The sequence below is a fragment of the Hylobates moloch genome, unplaced genomic scaffold (assembly GCF_009828535.3).
Source record: "Hylobates moloch isolate HMO894 unplaced genomic scaffold, HMol_V3 SCAFFOLD_18, whole genome shotgun sequence".
Classification (NCBI taxonomy): domain Eukaryota; kingdom Metazoa; phylum Chordata; class Mammalia; order Primates; family Hylobatidae; genus Hylobates; species Hylobates moloch.
The window spans coordinates 52,832,135-52,848,847 of record NW_026652293.1 but is presented as its reverse complement, the minus strand read 5'-3'; the positions used below and the strand labels follow the sequence as shown (position 1 = coordinate 52,848,847).

The window sequence follows — 16,713 nt, the reverse complement described above, 5'->3', positions numbered from 1 at the left end:
GAACAAAGCCTGACATAGAATAGATGCTAAATATTTGCTGAATAAATTTCAGTAATCATTTGTGTCACTTGGGAATAATTTGTGCCAGCTAGAAATAACAATGTCTAAAATTATTTTATTTTTGCTTCGAACATATTTTGACTTTAACTCTTATAAAATCTACACTGTGATTTGTAGAAAACAGTCCATTTTTGTTTCTTTTTAAAAAAACCATATCTAAGAAAACTTTTCCATACTAGTATGTATTTAAACATACCTAATAATTACCAAAGAAGTACATTATTTCTTCAAAATAGCTGTTTTTAGTAGGGTTCCTTACTAGCATACTTGTAGTACAGATCTACTGTTATCAGGAGAGGGCTCTCCTACTATCATGCTTCAGATAGGAATCCTAAGTGATGGAGTAAAGAGGAATTCATTGTTTACCATGCCTAAACAAAAAGTGCCTAGTTTATTTTAGAATACATATTTACTGAAAAACACAAACATGGACTTTGTGTGGAAAAACAGTGAATCCAAAAGTATAGGCACTATGCAAATCTTACTACTTTTAGAATTTTTTAAAACACCAAAAGAAACTATATTATCATATAAATCATAAATGGCTTGTTAAAAATTATTTTTAAATGGAAATTCTAATAATAAACACAAACTAAGAAAATCTCTAATTGTAAATATAGCTAAAGCATGTCATAGAAATAAAAATCTTTATTGGGAACTTCAATTAAAGAGTCCAAATTACCACAGTGAAAAAAAAAAAGCAGTATTTTCCATCTAAATCAACACAGCAAACTAATTGCTAACTTTTACTGAATATGCCCCTACCTTAGCTGATTTAAAACCTCTATTAAATATAGTTGAGGAAAAGGGATACCTTATAATCAAAATGGTAATTCACAATTTAATCAAAACACACTTATATGCTGTAATAGACCACAACTGAGTATATACAATAAACTATTGTTCTCCTCTTAAGCTCTTTAAAATACGGTTGACTGTTGAAAACAAAAATTATAACCTTGTTTGGTACAGTTTTCAATGTATGAAGATGAAATACATATGAAAACTGTAACATACACAAGATGAGGATAAAGGGACCCATATAGTTACAAGGAAAAAAAACAACAACAAAGAACTCTAAGTAGGTAAAAAAGCTTTGCTATGTAAATCATGATCCCTACGGCAATCAGAAAAAAAAAATTAAGTAAAATGGTGTATTAAAAAATGAATAATCCAATAGAAAGTGTAAAAGGGAAACAGAGGAATGAAAAGCAGTAGACCTAAATTCAAGCATATTAATTGTTACATTAAATGTAAATTGCTTAAACAAATCACTTAGAAGACAAATTATCAGTTTGGTTAAAGATGAAAACAAAGCCCGACTACGTGTTGTCTATAAGAAATCTACTTTAAATTCAATGATATAGGTAGGTTAAAAGCAAAAGAATGGAAAAAGACATACTGTACAGCTCTAATCAAAAGAAAGTAAAAGGATGAAAAATGAAGTGCCATGTAAACAGTAAGCATAGGGAAGCTGAGGTATACTATATTTTTATTAAACACAGTACACTTCAGAGTATTACCACAAATTAAAAAGGAACATTTTACAGATAAAAGTAGCCATAAAAAAGACAACACTACTACATGACTATGCACCTAATAATATAGCCTAAAAATACATAAAGAGAAAACTGACAGAACTAAAGGGAGAAACAGACCAATCTACAATCAGAGCTAGAGATTTTAATACCCATCCCTTGGTAACTAATAGAACAACTTAGAAAAATAATCACTAAGCATATACAGAATTTGTGTAATGCTTTCAAATACCTTGAACCATTAACATTTATAGAACACGAAACACAGAAATGCACAGTAACAGTCACCAAGATAGACCATATGCAAAGCCATAAAAAGGTCCTAATGAGTATCAAAAGAAGAAAATAATACAGGATATTTTCTCTAACAATAATGAGATGAAACTAGATATCAACAGTAGTAAGAATATCTAGAATAGCTCCAGATATCTGGAAACAACATGTTTCTAAATAACTCATGGGTTATTTAGGACCCAGAACTTGTGGGTTATTTAGGTCCCATGGGGTTATATAGGTCCCAGAACTATATTTTCCATAACTGGCCAGAGTAATACCTTCCATCCCACATGCCCTTCTTACAGTGTAACTCTGTCTGACACTTCATTAAGAAACAGAAGTCTGTGTTTTCTCTGCTTGATTCTAAGCAGTCTTTTAACTAATGAGAGAAGAGTACCATGTTACTGTTAACACTAGGTCTTTAGGTCTGGTTCTCTTTAGACACTTGCTCTTGGAATCCAGCCTCCATGCTGCCAGGAAGCCCAAGATACTACATGGTGAGGTCTCACATAGGTGTTATGGTAATAAGACCAAAGGAAGGTCCCAGTTAATATCCAGCATTATGCCATATATGTGAGTGAGCCTTCAGATGATTCCAGTTCCTAGCAATCACATAACGAGTCATCACCAGTCTTCAAGTTTTCCCATAGGAGAGGCCCCAGATCAAGTCATAACCACTGTCCCCCTTCTGAATTCTTAGCCCACAAAATTTGTGAACATAACAAAATTGTTATTATTTGGGGTGGCCTGTTATACGAGTACGGCAATGGGACCATGAAGATTTGAAAACATTTCAACATAAATAAAAAGAGAGAAAAAAGGTAGTGGAACTTAGCTAAAGTAATGATTAGTGAGAAATGTATAGATTTAATGTAAATAGAAGAAAATAACAAATATAAGAATAGATATAAATGAAATAGAAAGTAAATAAGAGAGAAAATAAGAAAGCCAAAGCTGGTTCTATAAAAGATTAATAAAATTGGTAACCTCTTGGTAAGATGAACCATGAAAAAAAAGAGAAAATACACAAATTATTACCAGTAATGAAATAAAAGGTATCAACAACAAATCATAAAAGCATTAAAAGGAAATATCATGAACATCTTAGTGTCAATAAATTTGACAAATCAGAAAAAAGATACAGATTTCATGAGAAATACAAATTATCAAAACTGGCCTAAAAATAAATATAAAATCTGAATATCCTGGTTCTATGAAAGAAATTGAATTCATTATCAAAACCTTCATACAAGGAAATCTCAGGTCCAGGTAATTTCAATAGTGAATTTCATCAAATATTTAAGGAAGAAATAACATAAACAGACACAGAGAAGGGAATCCTTCCCAATGCTTTTAAGAGACTAGCATAACCCCAATGATAAAGTTTTTCAAAGGCATTAAAGAAAATCACAGAACAATATTCCTCATGAATACAGACATAAAATTCTTTACCAAAGTATTAGCAAAACAAATTTGGATACATATAACCAGGATAATACATTACAAAAGGGTTTATCCCAGGAATGTAAGGTTGGTTTAAGACTTGGAAATCCATTAATGTAATTCACTGTGTTAACAAAATGAAAGATAAAAACCATGACTATTTCAAAGGACACAGAAAAGCATTTGAGAAATTCAAAGAAACCTCTCAGCTAATTAGGCAAAGAAATGTCCTCGATATAAAAAAAAGGCATATACACAAAAAAACCCTAGAACTAACATCACACTTAACAGTGAAATACTGAACACTTCCCCTCTAAGATTACACAGGAAGGAAGTACTCACTTCTATTTAACATTGTACTGGAAGTTCAAACAAGTGCAAAAAAGCAAGACAATGAAATAAAATGCATACACAAAATTCATAAGGAATATATTAAATAAGTACTAGAAATAAGTGAATTTAGAAAGATAGCAGGATACAATGACAAAATAAAAAACTAAAATTTATTTCTCTGTACTAGCGACAATTTGAAAATCAAATTTTTTTAAATTCCATTTACAATAACATGAAGAAACGGAATACTTGTAAATAAATTTAGCAAAAGATTTCTACACTAAAAACTCCAAATCGCTTCTGAGAGAAATTAATAAAGACCTAAATAAATGGTGAGACATACCATGTGTATGTATTAGAAGGCATCTATTTTCTCTAAATCAAACTAGATTCCATGCAATTTCAATCAAAATCCAAACAGGTGTTTTGTAAAATTGAAGAGCAGGTTCTAAAATTTACACGTAAATGCAAGTAACATAGAATGAGCAAAACTTACACCACTTGGTTTCAAAATTTTCTATATAGCTGTGATAATTACAACAATTTTGTACCACTATAAGATTAGACCAACAGACCAATGGAATAGAGTCTAGATAAGAATTCAAATTATGCTCACGAAAATACTTATAACAAGAATATTTATGTTAGCATTACTCATTAGATCTCAAAACTGGAAATGATCCAAACGTGCAACAACAGTAGATAAATAAACAAATTGTGTTATATTTATATAATACCTACTCAGAATTTTAAAAATTGAACAATTGATACACACATATAGATGAATCCCAAAAATACCAAGCTGAATAAAAGAAGCCAGACACAAGATTCCATTAAATCATTAAATGACTCAATTTAACTGAAATTCAAGAACAAGCCAAACTATGCTATAGTAACAGATATCCAAAAAATAATACATGAGATGGGAATTGACTTGAAAGAAGCACGAGGAAACTTTCTGGGGTGATGAGAATATTCTCCAACTTAATTGAGGTAAATAGGTGCCTAATTTTACCAAAATTCTCTGTACTATAATTTATCAAAATTAACTATGCACACACAATTTTTGTATTTCACTGTAAATTTTAAAGAAACATGTTAGAACTTATGTCCATGAGAAGTCATTAAGAATGTGAAAATGCAAACCACAAAGAGAAGGTATTTGTATTCACATATCCAACAACAATAATAAACTGTATCCAAAAAACTACAGAACTCCAACAAATCAATAGAAAAAGATGACCAAATAAAAGAATGGGCAAATAATCTGAGTGGGCATTTCTTTTGAGGATATTTAAATGCTCAATAAGTACATAAAACAGTGTGCAACATCATTAGTATTAAAGAAATATTAATTAAAAGCACAATAAGATACCATTACACATCCATTGGTTTGGCTAAAATTAAAAAGACAATGGAAAGTGTTCAGGAGGATGTGAGACAAATGGGAATCTTGAATACTGCTGGTGAGGCTGTCAATTGTTATAGCTTCTCTGGAAATATGCTTGGCATTGTGTACCAAAGTTAATAACGCTTAACCTGCTTTTATACATTTCATTTTCACTCATTTCTATAAATACTGGCTTGGGTAAAGCCACATAATAGTAAGCATCACTTCCATGTAACAAGAGATTAGATACATTCTAGGACAAAACTGCCAACTAACAGGCAGATAAACCCTGAATATTATTTACATGCCATCAATGGAATGATTTTACAAGCCAAGTGATATCTTCAATATACCCTGTAGGAATAACATAGTCAATGAAACATCCATAGTACAGAAAAACTTATGGGTTTACAAGTGGTGAAAGAAAAAAAAACAGGAGAATAAATACCAGGAATGTGGACAATATCGGAAAGTATGTAGCAACATGTTAAAGCATGAAACCTTGATAAATTTTTAAAAAGGTTATTAAAATTCACTTTTATCCTGTACCAATCACATTAAAAAGAGTGAGAGTTAAGGAAGGTACATATCTATCACATGCCTCCTTTTGATGTCACCGGAAAGGTAGCAAGCAAGGTAGATGACACCAGAATCTCTCTTATTAGCAGCACAAGAAACACTGCCATAATAGATGGAAGGTAGCAACTATCCTTAAAACCCCAAATGAAGCCATATTACGCTACAAAAGCAACGACAATAAATCTATGCCCAAACTGCTTGCCTAAACAGGGTAATGTGTTAGGAACATCAATCAGAAGTCTTAAAACAGCAAAGTACACCATGAATGCCAGTGCATTCTAATAAAATATTATCAAACAGCATTCTGAAGTCTGGAAACCAGTTAAAAGCTATAGGCTTAATGATACCGCAGTGCTCCTCAATTTGAGACTCATTAGTTAAAAGTGGCCCATAATTTTGTGCTCACTCAATTAATCTATTACAGGGTCAAGTCCTAGGACAAGTAATTGCAACCCCTTATGAACGACAATTCTTAGGTTATTTACCACAACAAAATACGCTTTTTAAAACCTCACATAGGCATAAACTATTACACAATTAAAATACTAGTATTATATATAAATACCCATAATTACTCATTCCTATTGCACTATTTTAAATTATAACAACAAGCAAATACTGCAAGATATGTATTCGATATTCACTAAACATCCTCTATTTGTCAGGTTCTATGCTAAGTGCTTAGAGATACCGTATCCCTCTGTCTGTAGGGATACAGAAGTATCATATAAACTGCTCTAGAAAATTAGTCTAGCACAAGGTAGGAAAAAAATCAGCTAATTATAATATACTAAGTATGATATTATCTCTCTTAACTGACCTCCACTGAACTGCCTCATGGTATTAACCAAAGCCATGTGTTCCTATATCTAACGCCCATGGAAGACCAAATGGTCCAGATCAAGAGGCTTCATTCTTGTACACCCTCACACTTTTGCTCCCACAAATTGAGCCTTATGCTTTTTATGCTTACCAAGAGTCAACTATGTTTGTTCTCAAATTTGTTTATGCCAGTTTCATTTTCTATTGCAATTAAATAATTTAATATTTAAAGTAATGTGTTGGAAATCTATGTTTTGCTACTAATAAGTGAAAACTTGAGCAAACCAATGAGTATTGTATGCATAAGTAAAAATGATGACTTGATCTAGAACAGTGGCTCCCAATATATTGTATATGGGAACTCCTCTTCTTTAAGTTCTAAAACTAAGCTGTAGAAAATGGCAGCCCCTAACCACATAAGGTTATGAAGCACGTAAATGTAGCCAGTGCAACCTGAGGAACCTAATTTTTACTATTATTTAATTTAAGTGTAATTAGTTAGCATCAGAAGATGTGTCGTACATGCAAAACATGTCAATTTTCAAAAATTTAGTGTGAAAAATATAAAATATCACTTTAATAATTTTATACCGATTACATGTTGAATATTTTGAATATACTGGGTTAAATATATTATTAAATATAATTTTATGTATTTATTTTTATAATGTGGTATCAAGAAAAGTTAAATTTATATGTAGCTCATATTACATTTCTATTGGTGAGTATGGTCTAAAACGTTTGATGATCTGTTCAAATAGCTATTGATTATAAAACTGTAACAAAAAGTTACTATGAAGCTGGTCCTATGGTTTCATATTTTACTAAATCACAACAGCACCCACAAATAATGCTTAGCGCACATGGAGATTTTTGGATTTTCTGAAATATCTCTGGCCAAAAGTTTGAGAAATACTGTCTAGAATTCCTATCACAATTGATAATGACATGAAATTCTTAAGATAAAAAATATTAATTCCTAGAATAAGGTTTTCAGTGGTCTTATGATTAATCAGCCAATTGTATTTATATTTAGGCAGAAACGAACTTATCTTTCATCCCTGCAGAAATACCACTATGTTTCTTCCTTCCAACTTCAGCTATCCTAAAAATCAGTAACAACAAGCTTTTTTAACATTTTCAAAGACATGCAATTTATAGCACAAAAATAACCACTGGTGACTGGGTCTTTTAACTACATTACCAAACTTTCAAACTCTATTAAAATTACATTTAAATAATAACTCCTTTGAGTCTTCAGTCTTACATTATCATTTTGTTCTCCCTTTTTCAATTCTATCAATTAAAGTAAGTAAATTCTTATTAGTACATATAAAAACGTCCTTGAAGTTCTGGTTTTATTTCTCCTTAATACTAAGTTAATGGAAATATAAAGCAAGGCATTTGCAAAGTATGCCTGATAAGAAAAAAAATCAAGAAGAGGCCAGGCACAGTGCCTCATGCCTATAATTCCAGCACTTTTTGGGAGGCCGAGGTGAGTGGATCACCTCAGGTCAACAGTTCCAGACCAGCCTAGCCAACATGGCAAAACCTTGTCTTTAAAATTAGCTGGGAGTGGTGTCACACACCTGTATAATCAGCTATTCAGGAGGCTGAGGCAGGAGAGAATCCTTTGAACTCGGGAGGCAAAGGCTGCAGTGGGCCAAGACTGCACCACTGCACTCCAGCCTAGGCAACAGAGTGAGACTCTGTCTAAAAAAAAAAAAAAAAAAAAAAAGAAAAAAAAAAAAATAAAAAAAAATTATGAGAAAAATCAGATTGGGGCGTAGCTCCACACATCATTTCACTTAACCCAAAAAAAAAAAAAATCCCAATCCCTGATATACGGCATGTGTTCCGAATAAAAGACTATGCAGATGTTAATTTAATATTTACAAAGAGCAGTTTGGCCTCAAAACTATAGCAGTTTTATTACTGTGAATTTTTTGCACACACCTACAGGTTATATAACCTAAATATTTATTAAGTAGTCAATTCCATCTTCCTATTCTGGTTTACTGATTAAAAAAGCATAACATTGTTTCTTAATAATCCTTTTAAATGTGGAAAGAATGCCATAAAACACTTTCCCAGAGATTATGAACTCTGGCTTAACTAAATTATTAGAAAGATTATACTTGTTGGAGTTATTAAGTTTCCTTTTGGGGTGAATGTAGAGAAGAAGTATGAAAGTTGAGCAATCTGCAGGGCAAGAGGAAGCAGAGTTACATAAGCCATGCTTGGGACACAGTTTAAATTCAGAGCTTTAGGGAATGCTTTACAGAAAGGGAATAAATTACTCACCTGGCAAAACTTGATCCAACAGTGTAACTGCAATAAAGAATACATTCTGGGGACAAAGTACTCTAATTTAAAGTATCTTAAATACAAAATTAAGCTTAAAGAACACCTAGCTGGCACATCTCTTTATGTATATTTTATGCCACAGAGTTATACTGACAAGTGAGATAAATCACTGCATACCTGGGAGGAGCTGTTGGGTAAATAATTTTTATGTGTTGGAATGTTAAATCTTGATTTAAAACCTGCTTGATCCACATTCTTAATCCTTGTCCAGAATCACCTGATGAATCAAAAAATCTAGATTAAAATAAATATTTTAGTAATACAATGCATTTCAAAGCAGTCTAAAACTTTTATGTCACACAGAGGATGGAATAAGGGATTTAAAAAAAGCTCCATACACCATAATAACCATATAGAAACTAATATGAATTAACTAACTAGGTCTCAATAACTAGCAATAATTTTGATTATTTTACTCCTGGCTTCACCATTGATTACTCTGAAGATCTTGTTTAAGTTTTAAGTTACCTAATTTGTTTAGTGGGTAGTACAGGAATAAATAGATTTTTCTAAAAAAAATATTATTTCTGTATTTATATATGTGACTTTTAATAGTCATTTCTTATCTTATTTTCAATAGTAATAAATTCCTAAAGTGATTGTTAAACTTCTGTAGTTAGAAGAACCTAATATAATTTTCTTGGTTAAAAAAAAGTCCAAAATGTCTATTCAGTGTAATTTTATTTTTAACTTGAAGAAATCATAATTTAATTTTGACAACATGTTTACACGACCTAAAAGAATAATTATCTACTCCAAAGCTGGTAAGTAATAAAAAGTCATACAAATATTAATGTATATGTATTTACAGAAAAAATGGAAGGAAATATAAGTCCATCTTATGGAGTCCTGAGGAGGAAATTAAGAGGTCACAACTTTAATTTTTTAATCAATTAACTCATTAAGGTATCAGTTCAAAAACTGCCTATTGAATCCCTATTAATGTGTCAAGCACTGTGTTCACTGCTAGAGGCAATGATGGCAGGGTGAGGGAGGAATAGAGTCCCTATTCTTATGGAGTCTGTAGCATATTGTGAAAAACAGAAACTAGTCAAAAAATCACACAAATAAATGTGAAAGGCAAATGTAACTGCTTCAAAGATGAGACACTTGGTGTTGCAAGGATTTATTATATTCACAACTGACTGGGTTATGGAGTTCATGAATAAATGCACTAGCCTATAAACTCTGCAGGATGAAGTTTACTATGTATTTTATCTGAGTTATTTGTTCACATAGTGCCTAGAACAGGACTGACAAAAACTGGGTATCCACGGATAGCTGCTGAATGATTTGAACTAAAGTCTACACGATGGTGAGAAGTGCAGGGCAGAAGAAAAAAGTATCCCAGGCCGAGGAAAGGGCAGGTGCCAAGATTCTGGACAAGAGGGAGCAGTATGACATGTAAGAACTGAAAAGCAAAGAATGAAAAGAGCAGTGTCTATAAAATGAGACCAGAGAAACTGTAGCAACCTGACAAATCTGTTCATGGAGAAGCCATGAATATTTCTGACAGAAAGGTTGGCATGATTCTAAAGGATCAATCTGGAAGCTGTGTGAAGACACAATTGAAAGAGAGCAAAAGTAGATGTACAGAGATCAATTAGGAAACTACTGTTCATGCTTAGACTACAGTGATGATGTAGGTAGAAACAGATAATAGAGAAATTTAGGTGGTAAAATTAATAAAGATTGGCAACGGATTTGTTATAAAGGGTCAACAGTGAAAGGTTTCATGGATGACTAACAGGCTTTTGGCCAGAGTAACTGGGTGAACAATAATACTAGACACCTGCCTAGACAGGAAACATAAGCAACAGGCATACACAAGTTGAGTGTGAGGTGCCTCTTTGTAATGCATACAAGGTCTTATACCATGGGTTGATTGAGCAACTATGGACAGCTAGAGGGAAGGACAAAATCCAGCCTAGGGTCCTTAAGGAGGATAAGCTAAGAATGAGTTTTACATTATTAAAGACTCCTTTCTTAAAGAGAGAAGGCAAAAATATGGGGAAGAGACCTTACATGGCCCACAAAAGCTAAAATGCTTACCTGACTTTTTGCAGAAAGTTTGCCAACCCCTGCCCTACACTACCTCGATGCCAGTACCCTCTTGGATATCCCTTCCTATTCTTCTCACTCCAGGCACACTAGCCTTACTGCTGTTCCTTGAACATGTCAAGGAACCTACCCTGGGGCCTCCGACTTGGCTTTAAATCCAAGTCTAAGTCTAGCTGTAAAGTTTCATCTTCTGTCATCTTTGCAGTGAGGCATAACCTGACTACTTTTTAAAAATTGTAACACTGTTTCAACTTCTCATCCATGGAAGCATCCCCTTATCCTGCTTTCCTTGTTTCCATAAAACTTACTACCTTCTACTATAGTATTTATTTACTTCATTAGAACATAAGCTCCATGACAGCAGTGATTTGTTTTGTTCATTGCTGTATGATCAGAGCACAGAACAGTGCCTTACACATGGAGGCTGTGATATATTTCTTGAATGAATGGATTCATGAATGAATGTCTATCAGGCAGTTTGATAAACTTGTCTAGAGCTCAAAAACAGAATCTATGAATCTCCACAGAAATTCAAAGATTCTATTTTTACCTATACATCAGTGACACAAATGGGTATCTCTAGGAGACTTCTGTGATTAACCTAGGGAGAAAAATGTAGAGTGAAAAGACCTTGGACCAAATTTAGAGAAACCCCATCATTAATGGCCATGTAGAGGAAGATGAGTGCAAAAGAAACCAGAAGGAGCAAATCAAGATAGAAAAAGAACCAGGAGTTTTTTGAGAAGAAAGCTGAATGCAGATGACAGTTCATGTAAGAGGAATACTGAAAATGTCCATTACATTGAGCGACATAGAGCTTGAGCTTACGGGTGACTTTACCAAGAAGCCACTCAGTTAACTTGCTGACATGACTACACAAGAAGTCTTACTTCTTGTAAGTAAGACTTACAAGAAGTAAGCCTTACTACACAAGAAGAAAGCCATAAACAAGACACATGGTTTGGGCTTTGTGGACCTACTAGCTTAGTGTGGAATACAGACATTAAGTTACATAATTACAAGTATGACTGACTACCATTGAAAAAAGAACCAGTGTCCTATGGGAGCAAATAGGAGTGAATTAATCTGCTATGAGAGACTGAACAAAACTCACTAACCTATCATTTATTTTTATCATCTTAAAAGAAGGTCCATCTTTAGTACTTTATTAATCGAAAAGGCTCAAATTAAATTGGCTACATATAATTTACACTCCCGTATGTTCTCCTATGGCTGCTATCTCCTAGAAGAAAATCTCAAGCTGTTAAGGCTTTTTATTTGAAAAAACAAGAGCTGTCTTTAATAACATTTTTTTCAGCCTCAAAGAGTAAGAATGAAGCTGCAAAACAACATCTATCCATTCACAATGTCTACTCTTTAAAAAGCTAGTACCTTATTCCATAGTAAAACTGTTAAAACTGGTTAATAGTATGGTAAAACTGAGTGTGATAAAACTGTTAGAATTGGTTTGCCCATACTCTAAGTAAGCAGAAACCAAACATCTCCTATAACATAAACACATATATTAAAGTTTAATGTAAAATCACTAGCTGCTAAAGACCTACTGGATGATACAGACCTACTCCCAATGATAAAGATGATAAAGACCTACTCCCAGTAAGGTTTTCTTTACTTCAATGGAGATTTAAATATATAGGAATCACATTATACTCGCATACTTGGCAGAATTCTTTGAATAAATTCTTGGTTCAAAGTACGAAGGAAAAAATACATACATGACTCTGAATTTTAGAGACATACCCTTATAGGTTATGAAAATTTTAGAGACATACCCTTACAGGTTATAAAAATGTAATGTGAAATTTAAGAAAAGGATGGTTATTTTAAGCAAAGAGGTCCAGGGAAAAAAAGAACATAGTCTAGGAGTTCTTCCTAAAGATAATGAGAATTGATTATGAGAAAAGGTACAGTGTTGTGGAATTTCTGGGTACTTATAAATGAATACTCTTGGAGCCCTAAATAGTACTACCAGTCTCCTAGTTATTAAGTACCGCTGTCATCTTGCACACTTCACCTTCTAAATATATGCCAAGTCTTTCTCTTTAAACACTATCGGCCCTCTTCTTCCCCATCTCCAAAACAATACATCCTAGTTCAAGCTTTTTCCACCTTACTCCACCAAAGCCCTGAGTTTGAGGTCGGAGAGCTTTGGGTTCCAATCCCAAATCCGCCACTACTCACAGTAACAGCTAAGAGACCTTGGCCAAGCTGCTGAACCTGTCTGGCCTCATTTTCAAAATAAAGAGAATACCTCCCACAATTGCCCTTTTCCAGGTCTCTGCCCAGTACTCCTTTCCAATTCCCTTCCAATCACCGTCCCTTTTAAGCCTACCCGTCTCGGCTCAAAGACCACTTTCTTCGAAAAGTCTGACAAGCTTTTCATCTTCCAAATGCCTTAATAATGCCTAACCACATTTTTTTCTCTTACAATTCACTTGGCAGGAAACCATGCACCGTCTTGTGATCTTCCATGCACTGCTGACTCAAACTAATTGGATTGTTTTTGTTTTTAACTTTAGGTAGGCCCCCTGAGGACACCGGCTGCATCTCATTTCTTTAAAAAACATTTCCTGAGAGCTTACCCTGGGCCAAGCACTGGGGGGTGCAAAGGTTGACACAAGAGCCCTTACTCTCATAATCCAGTGGGAAGCTCACAATCCAGTGGGGAAGACAGACAAAAGTGATTACAGATGAGTGTTAAGAAACAATAGAGCATTCAGTACACATTACTAAGGGCAGGCAGTGGAAGATACCTGCCCCTGGGACTCCTGCCCCTGTAGTCTATCTTGGAATTTTAATAACACAGGCGCGTAAGGGAAAGGAAGGAAAGAGAAGCGGGAAGAAGGAAAGAGAAGCGGGAAAAAGGAAAGAGAGAGAAAGCACTCCAGGCATGGCACAGTGGCTTACAGAAAAGCGATAATCTGTAAACAGTATCTAAGTTAACTGTGAATCTCAATTGTCTACATTAGTATGGGAGCCTGGAGAAAGCAATGGGCAATTACGACTGAAAAATCACTAGTAGCTGACAATGAAAAACACTAAATAATTTCCCTCTAGCAGAAGACTTACCTTACTAACTTGCTCTGTTTAAACTTGGGGCGAGGAATGGGGAGGTTCTAAAGATTGCACTGGAGAGAATGTTGTGGGGATGGAGGGCTGGCTGAGCGGCGGGACACAAGACCCCAAAGCGAGGGTGGTGGGCCAGTGACCGCTCGACAGAAAGAGGAAGACTAACTGGGGAGGCTGGGGGCAGGTGGCGCTGCCCGTGCATCCACAGCCGGGGCTGGCGACGGGGGAGCCACCCACTGGGCCCTATTTGGGCCCGGCGACACCTCCACTTGGGCAACACTGGGATAACCGAGGGGAGGATGTTTCCTGAGCTGTAGAAAACCAGGACGTAAAATTGAAATCCACCTGAGCCATGCAGGAAGATCAGAGAGGCGCTATGCCCCCCAGCTGGCGACACGATACAGCGCCGCAGAACCGATCCCGACGCAGCCGCCATCGCTGATACCACTGCCAGTCATGCGGCTCCGCCCCTGCGTTGCCGCGCGGGGCCGCGCACGCAAATACGCGGGAACACGCCCGGGAGCGCGCATGCGCAGCGCGGCTGGCCCGCTCTCTGAGGAGCTTTCAGTACTTTGGGGTCAAGTCTGAGGCAACTGTAACTGTACCGAGTTTTATTTTGCTAATAATGGTATTCTACGTGTGTCAGCCTCGTATGGACTTCTGTAATGACTAATGGATATGTTTATATCCTGAGCATTTGCTGTAGGAATTGTAAATGCAATCCCAAAACTCAAGATTACCTTATTTGGAGAAATATTAGTGTTACTATGTTTAAAATTTAATAGATAGAACCATATTTTACCTTTCACTTTGGGACTCGCACAGGATGTTTGCAGCTCTTGATATACAGGGTAAGCGAAGCATATAATAATAAGTTCTCTTCGTGTCTGTTAATAGTTTACAAAGCAAATCTAATTTAATGAGATTCTGCTTTATATACCCATTAGAATGGCTCTTATCAAAAAAACAGAAAATAAGTATTGGTGAAGGTGTGTAGAAATTAGAAACCTTGTGCATAGCTGATGGGAATGTAAAATGATGTTGCGGCAATAGAAATAATTTGGTGGTTCCTCAACAAGTTAAACATTGACTTAGCATGGGATCCAGCAGTTCTGCTCCTAGGTATATACCCAAAAGAGATGAAAGCAAGGACTCAAACAAATACTTGTACTTCAGTGTTCTATAGCAGCATTATTCACAAGTACCAAAAGGTGGAAACAACTCAAATGTTCATCTACAAATGGAGAGATAAACAAAATGTGCTATGTACATATTGGAATGGAGTATTATTCAGCCTGTAAAAAGAATGTGATTCGGATACATGCCACAACATGGATGAACCTTGAAAACATTATGCCAAGTGAAATAAGCCAGACACAAAAGGACAAATAATTGTATGATTCCACTTACATGAGATATCTAGAATTGGCAAATGCATAGGGACAGAAAGTAAAATAGAGGTTACCAGGGGCTAAGAGAAGAGGGAGTTGGGAGGTTGTTGTTATAATGAGTACAAGAGTTTCTGCTTAGATAGTGAAACATTTTTAAAAATGGACAGTGATGTTGATTGTACAACATTGTTAATAACTACCAGTGAACTGTACACTTAGTAAATTTTATGTGTATTTTACCATAATTTTAAAAATACTAAAAAATGGAATTATTTCCTCTATAAAGGCCAAAACATAGGTATCTTTTAATACTGAAGGCAGTGGCCCCAGCAGGTTGCTTTTGCCTCATGTAAAATTCAACAAAATAACCCAGTAAAAGCTTAAGTACCATTAAACACTGGCCTTCCATTCATTGTAGTCTGCATTACATTTTAGCAATTACAACTTATCTTTTATTTGTTCCAGGTAATCACCCTACTTCCAGGTAACTAAACTGTTTACTATCAAACGTTAGTTGCCAAAATCAGCTCTAAGCTATCACGGTGTTATGTTAATACCAATACCGTCAACCAGAATGGTCCTACATGCCATTAGTTAACCAAATCAAAAAGAAATTCTGAGTCATTTCTCCAAAGCCCATAGATCTGCAGCAGAGAGTTGTATAAGTGAAGTCCCTGAGGAGGACAAACTAGGGTAGGCTGAGCTCTGATAGCCAATTCTTAAAAAAAAATACCTCTGTCTTTTGACCTGCCTTCCCCCATATGAGTTCTAGATAACCTTCCCTAGCCAGGTGAGAAGAGGGCAGTGCTACTAGGAAAGACCACTTGGAGATATACAGGGAAGGCTTTAAGTTCTACACTTAGAACCCCATTTACTACCTGAAAATCTTACTGTACACCACCCCATGCTTTTGAGACAGCAAAAAATCAAAATATAATTATTTAAGAGTAATGATTATTAATAATAATAAGCAACTAATATTCATGGGATTCACTAGGTGCCAAAAACTGTCATAAATTAATTCCAGTAAAACTCAGTATTATTACTATCTGCTTTTGTCGATCAGGCTCAAAGAGGTAAGGAACCTGGCTCAAAGTCATAGTGCCAGTCAATTGTAGAACCTGGATTCACATGCTGGGCTTGACTCCAGAGCATAGGTTCTTAACTATTACCTACATTTACACATGAGTGCGCAGAAATAAAGCAAGGGCATGTCCCAACTCTTATTTCAAAAACAAAAGCCTGGAATTTGTATTGTGGTCCTTCAGAGTTTCTATTTATTAGGTGTTCCTGTGCTTCTTTAGTTTTTCCCAAGTCTCCTGCTATTAGTTCCTGATTTGTTCTTCCAACTATTCTACCAGTT

At 35.0% G+C, this 16,713-nt stretch overlaps 1 protein-coding gene across 2 annotated transcripts in view; it reads right to left on the bottom strand.

Moving 5' to 3' along the window:
* Positions 1-14,420, bottom strand: part of LYPLAL1 (lysophospholipase like 1) — a 40,273-nt gene extending 25,853 nt beyond the window's left edge. For both annotated transcript variants that reach the window (XM_032136690.2, XM_058430362.1), the window contains exons 1-2: positions 14,305-14,420; positions 8,926-9,025 (exon numbers count right to left, since the gene is read on the bottom strand). In XM_032136690.2, the coding sequence (XP_031992581.1) occupies positions 8,926-9,025; positions 14,305-14,395 (191 nt within the window). In that variant the 5' untranslated portion in view covers positions 14,396-14,420. The remainder of the gene's footprint in view (positions 1-8,925; positions 9,026-14,304) is intronic.
* Positions 14,421-16,713: the final 2,293 nt, after the last annotated feature.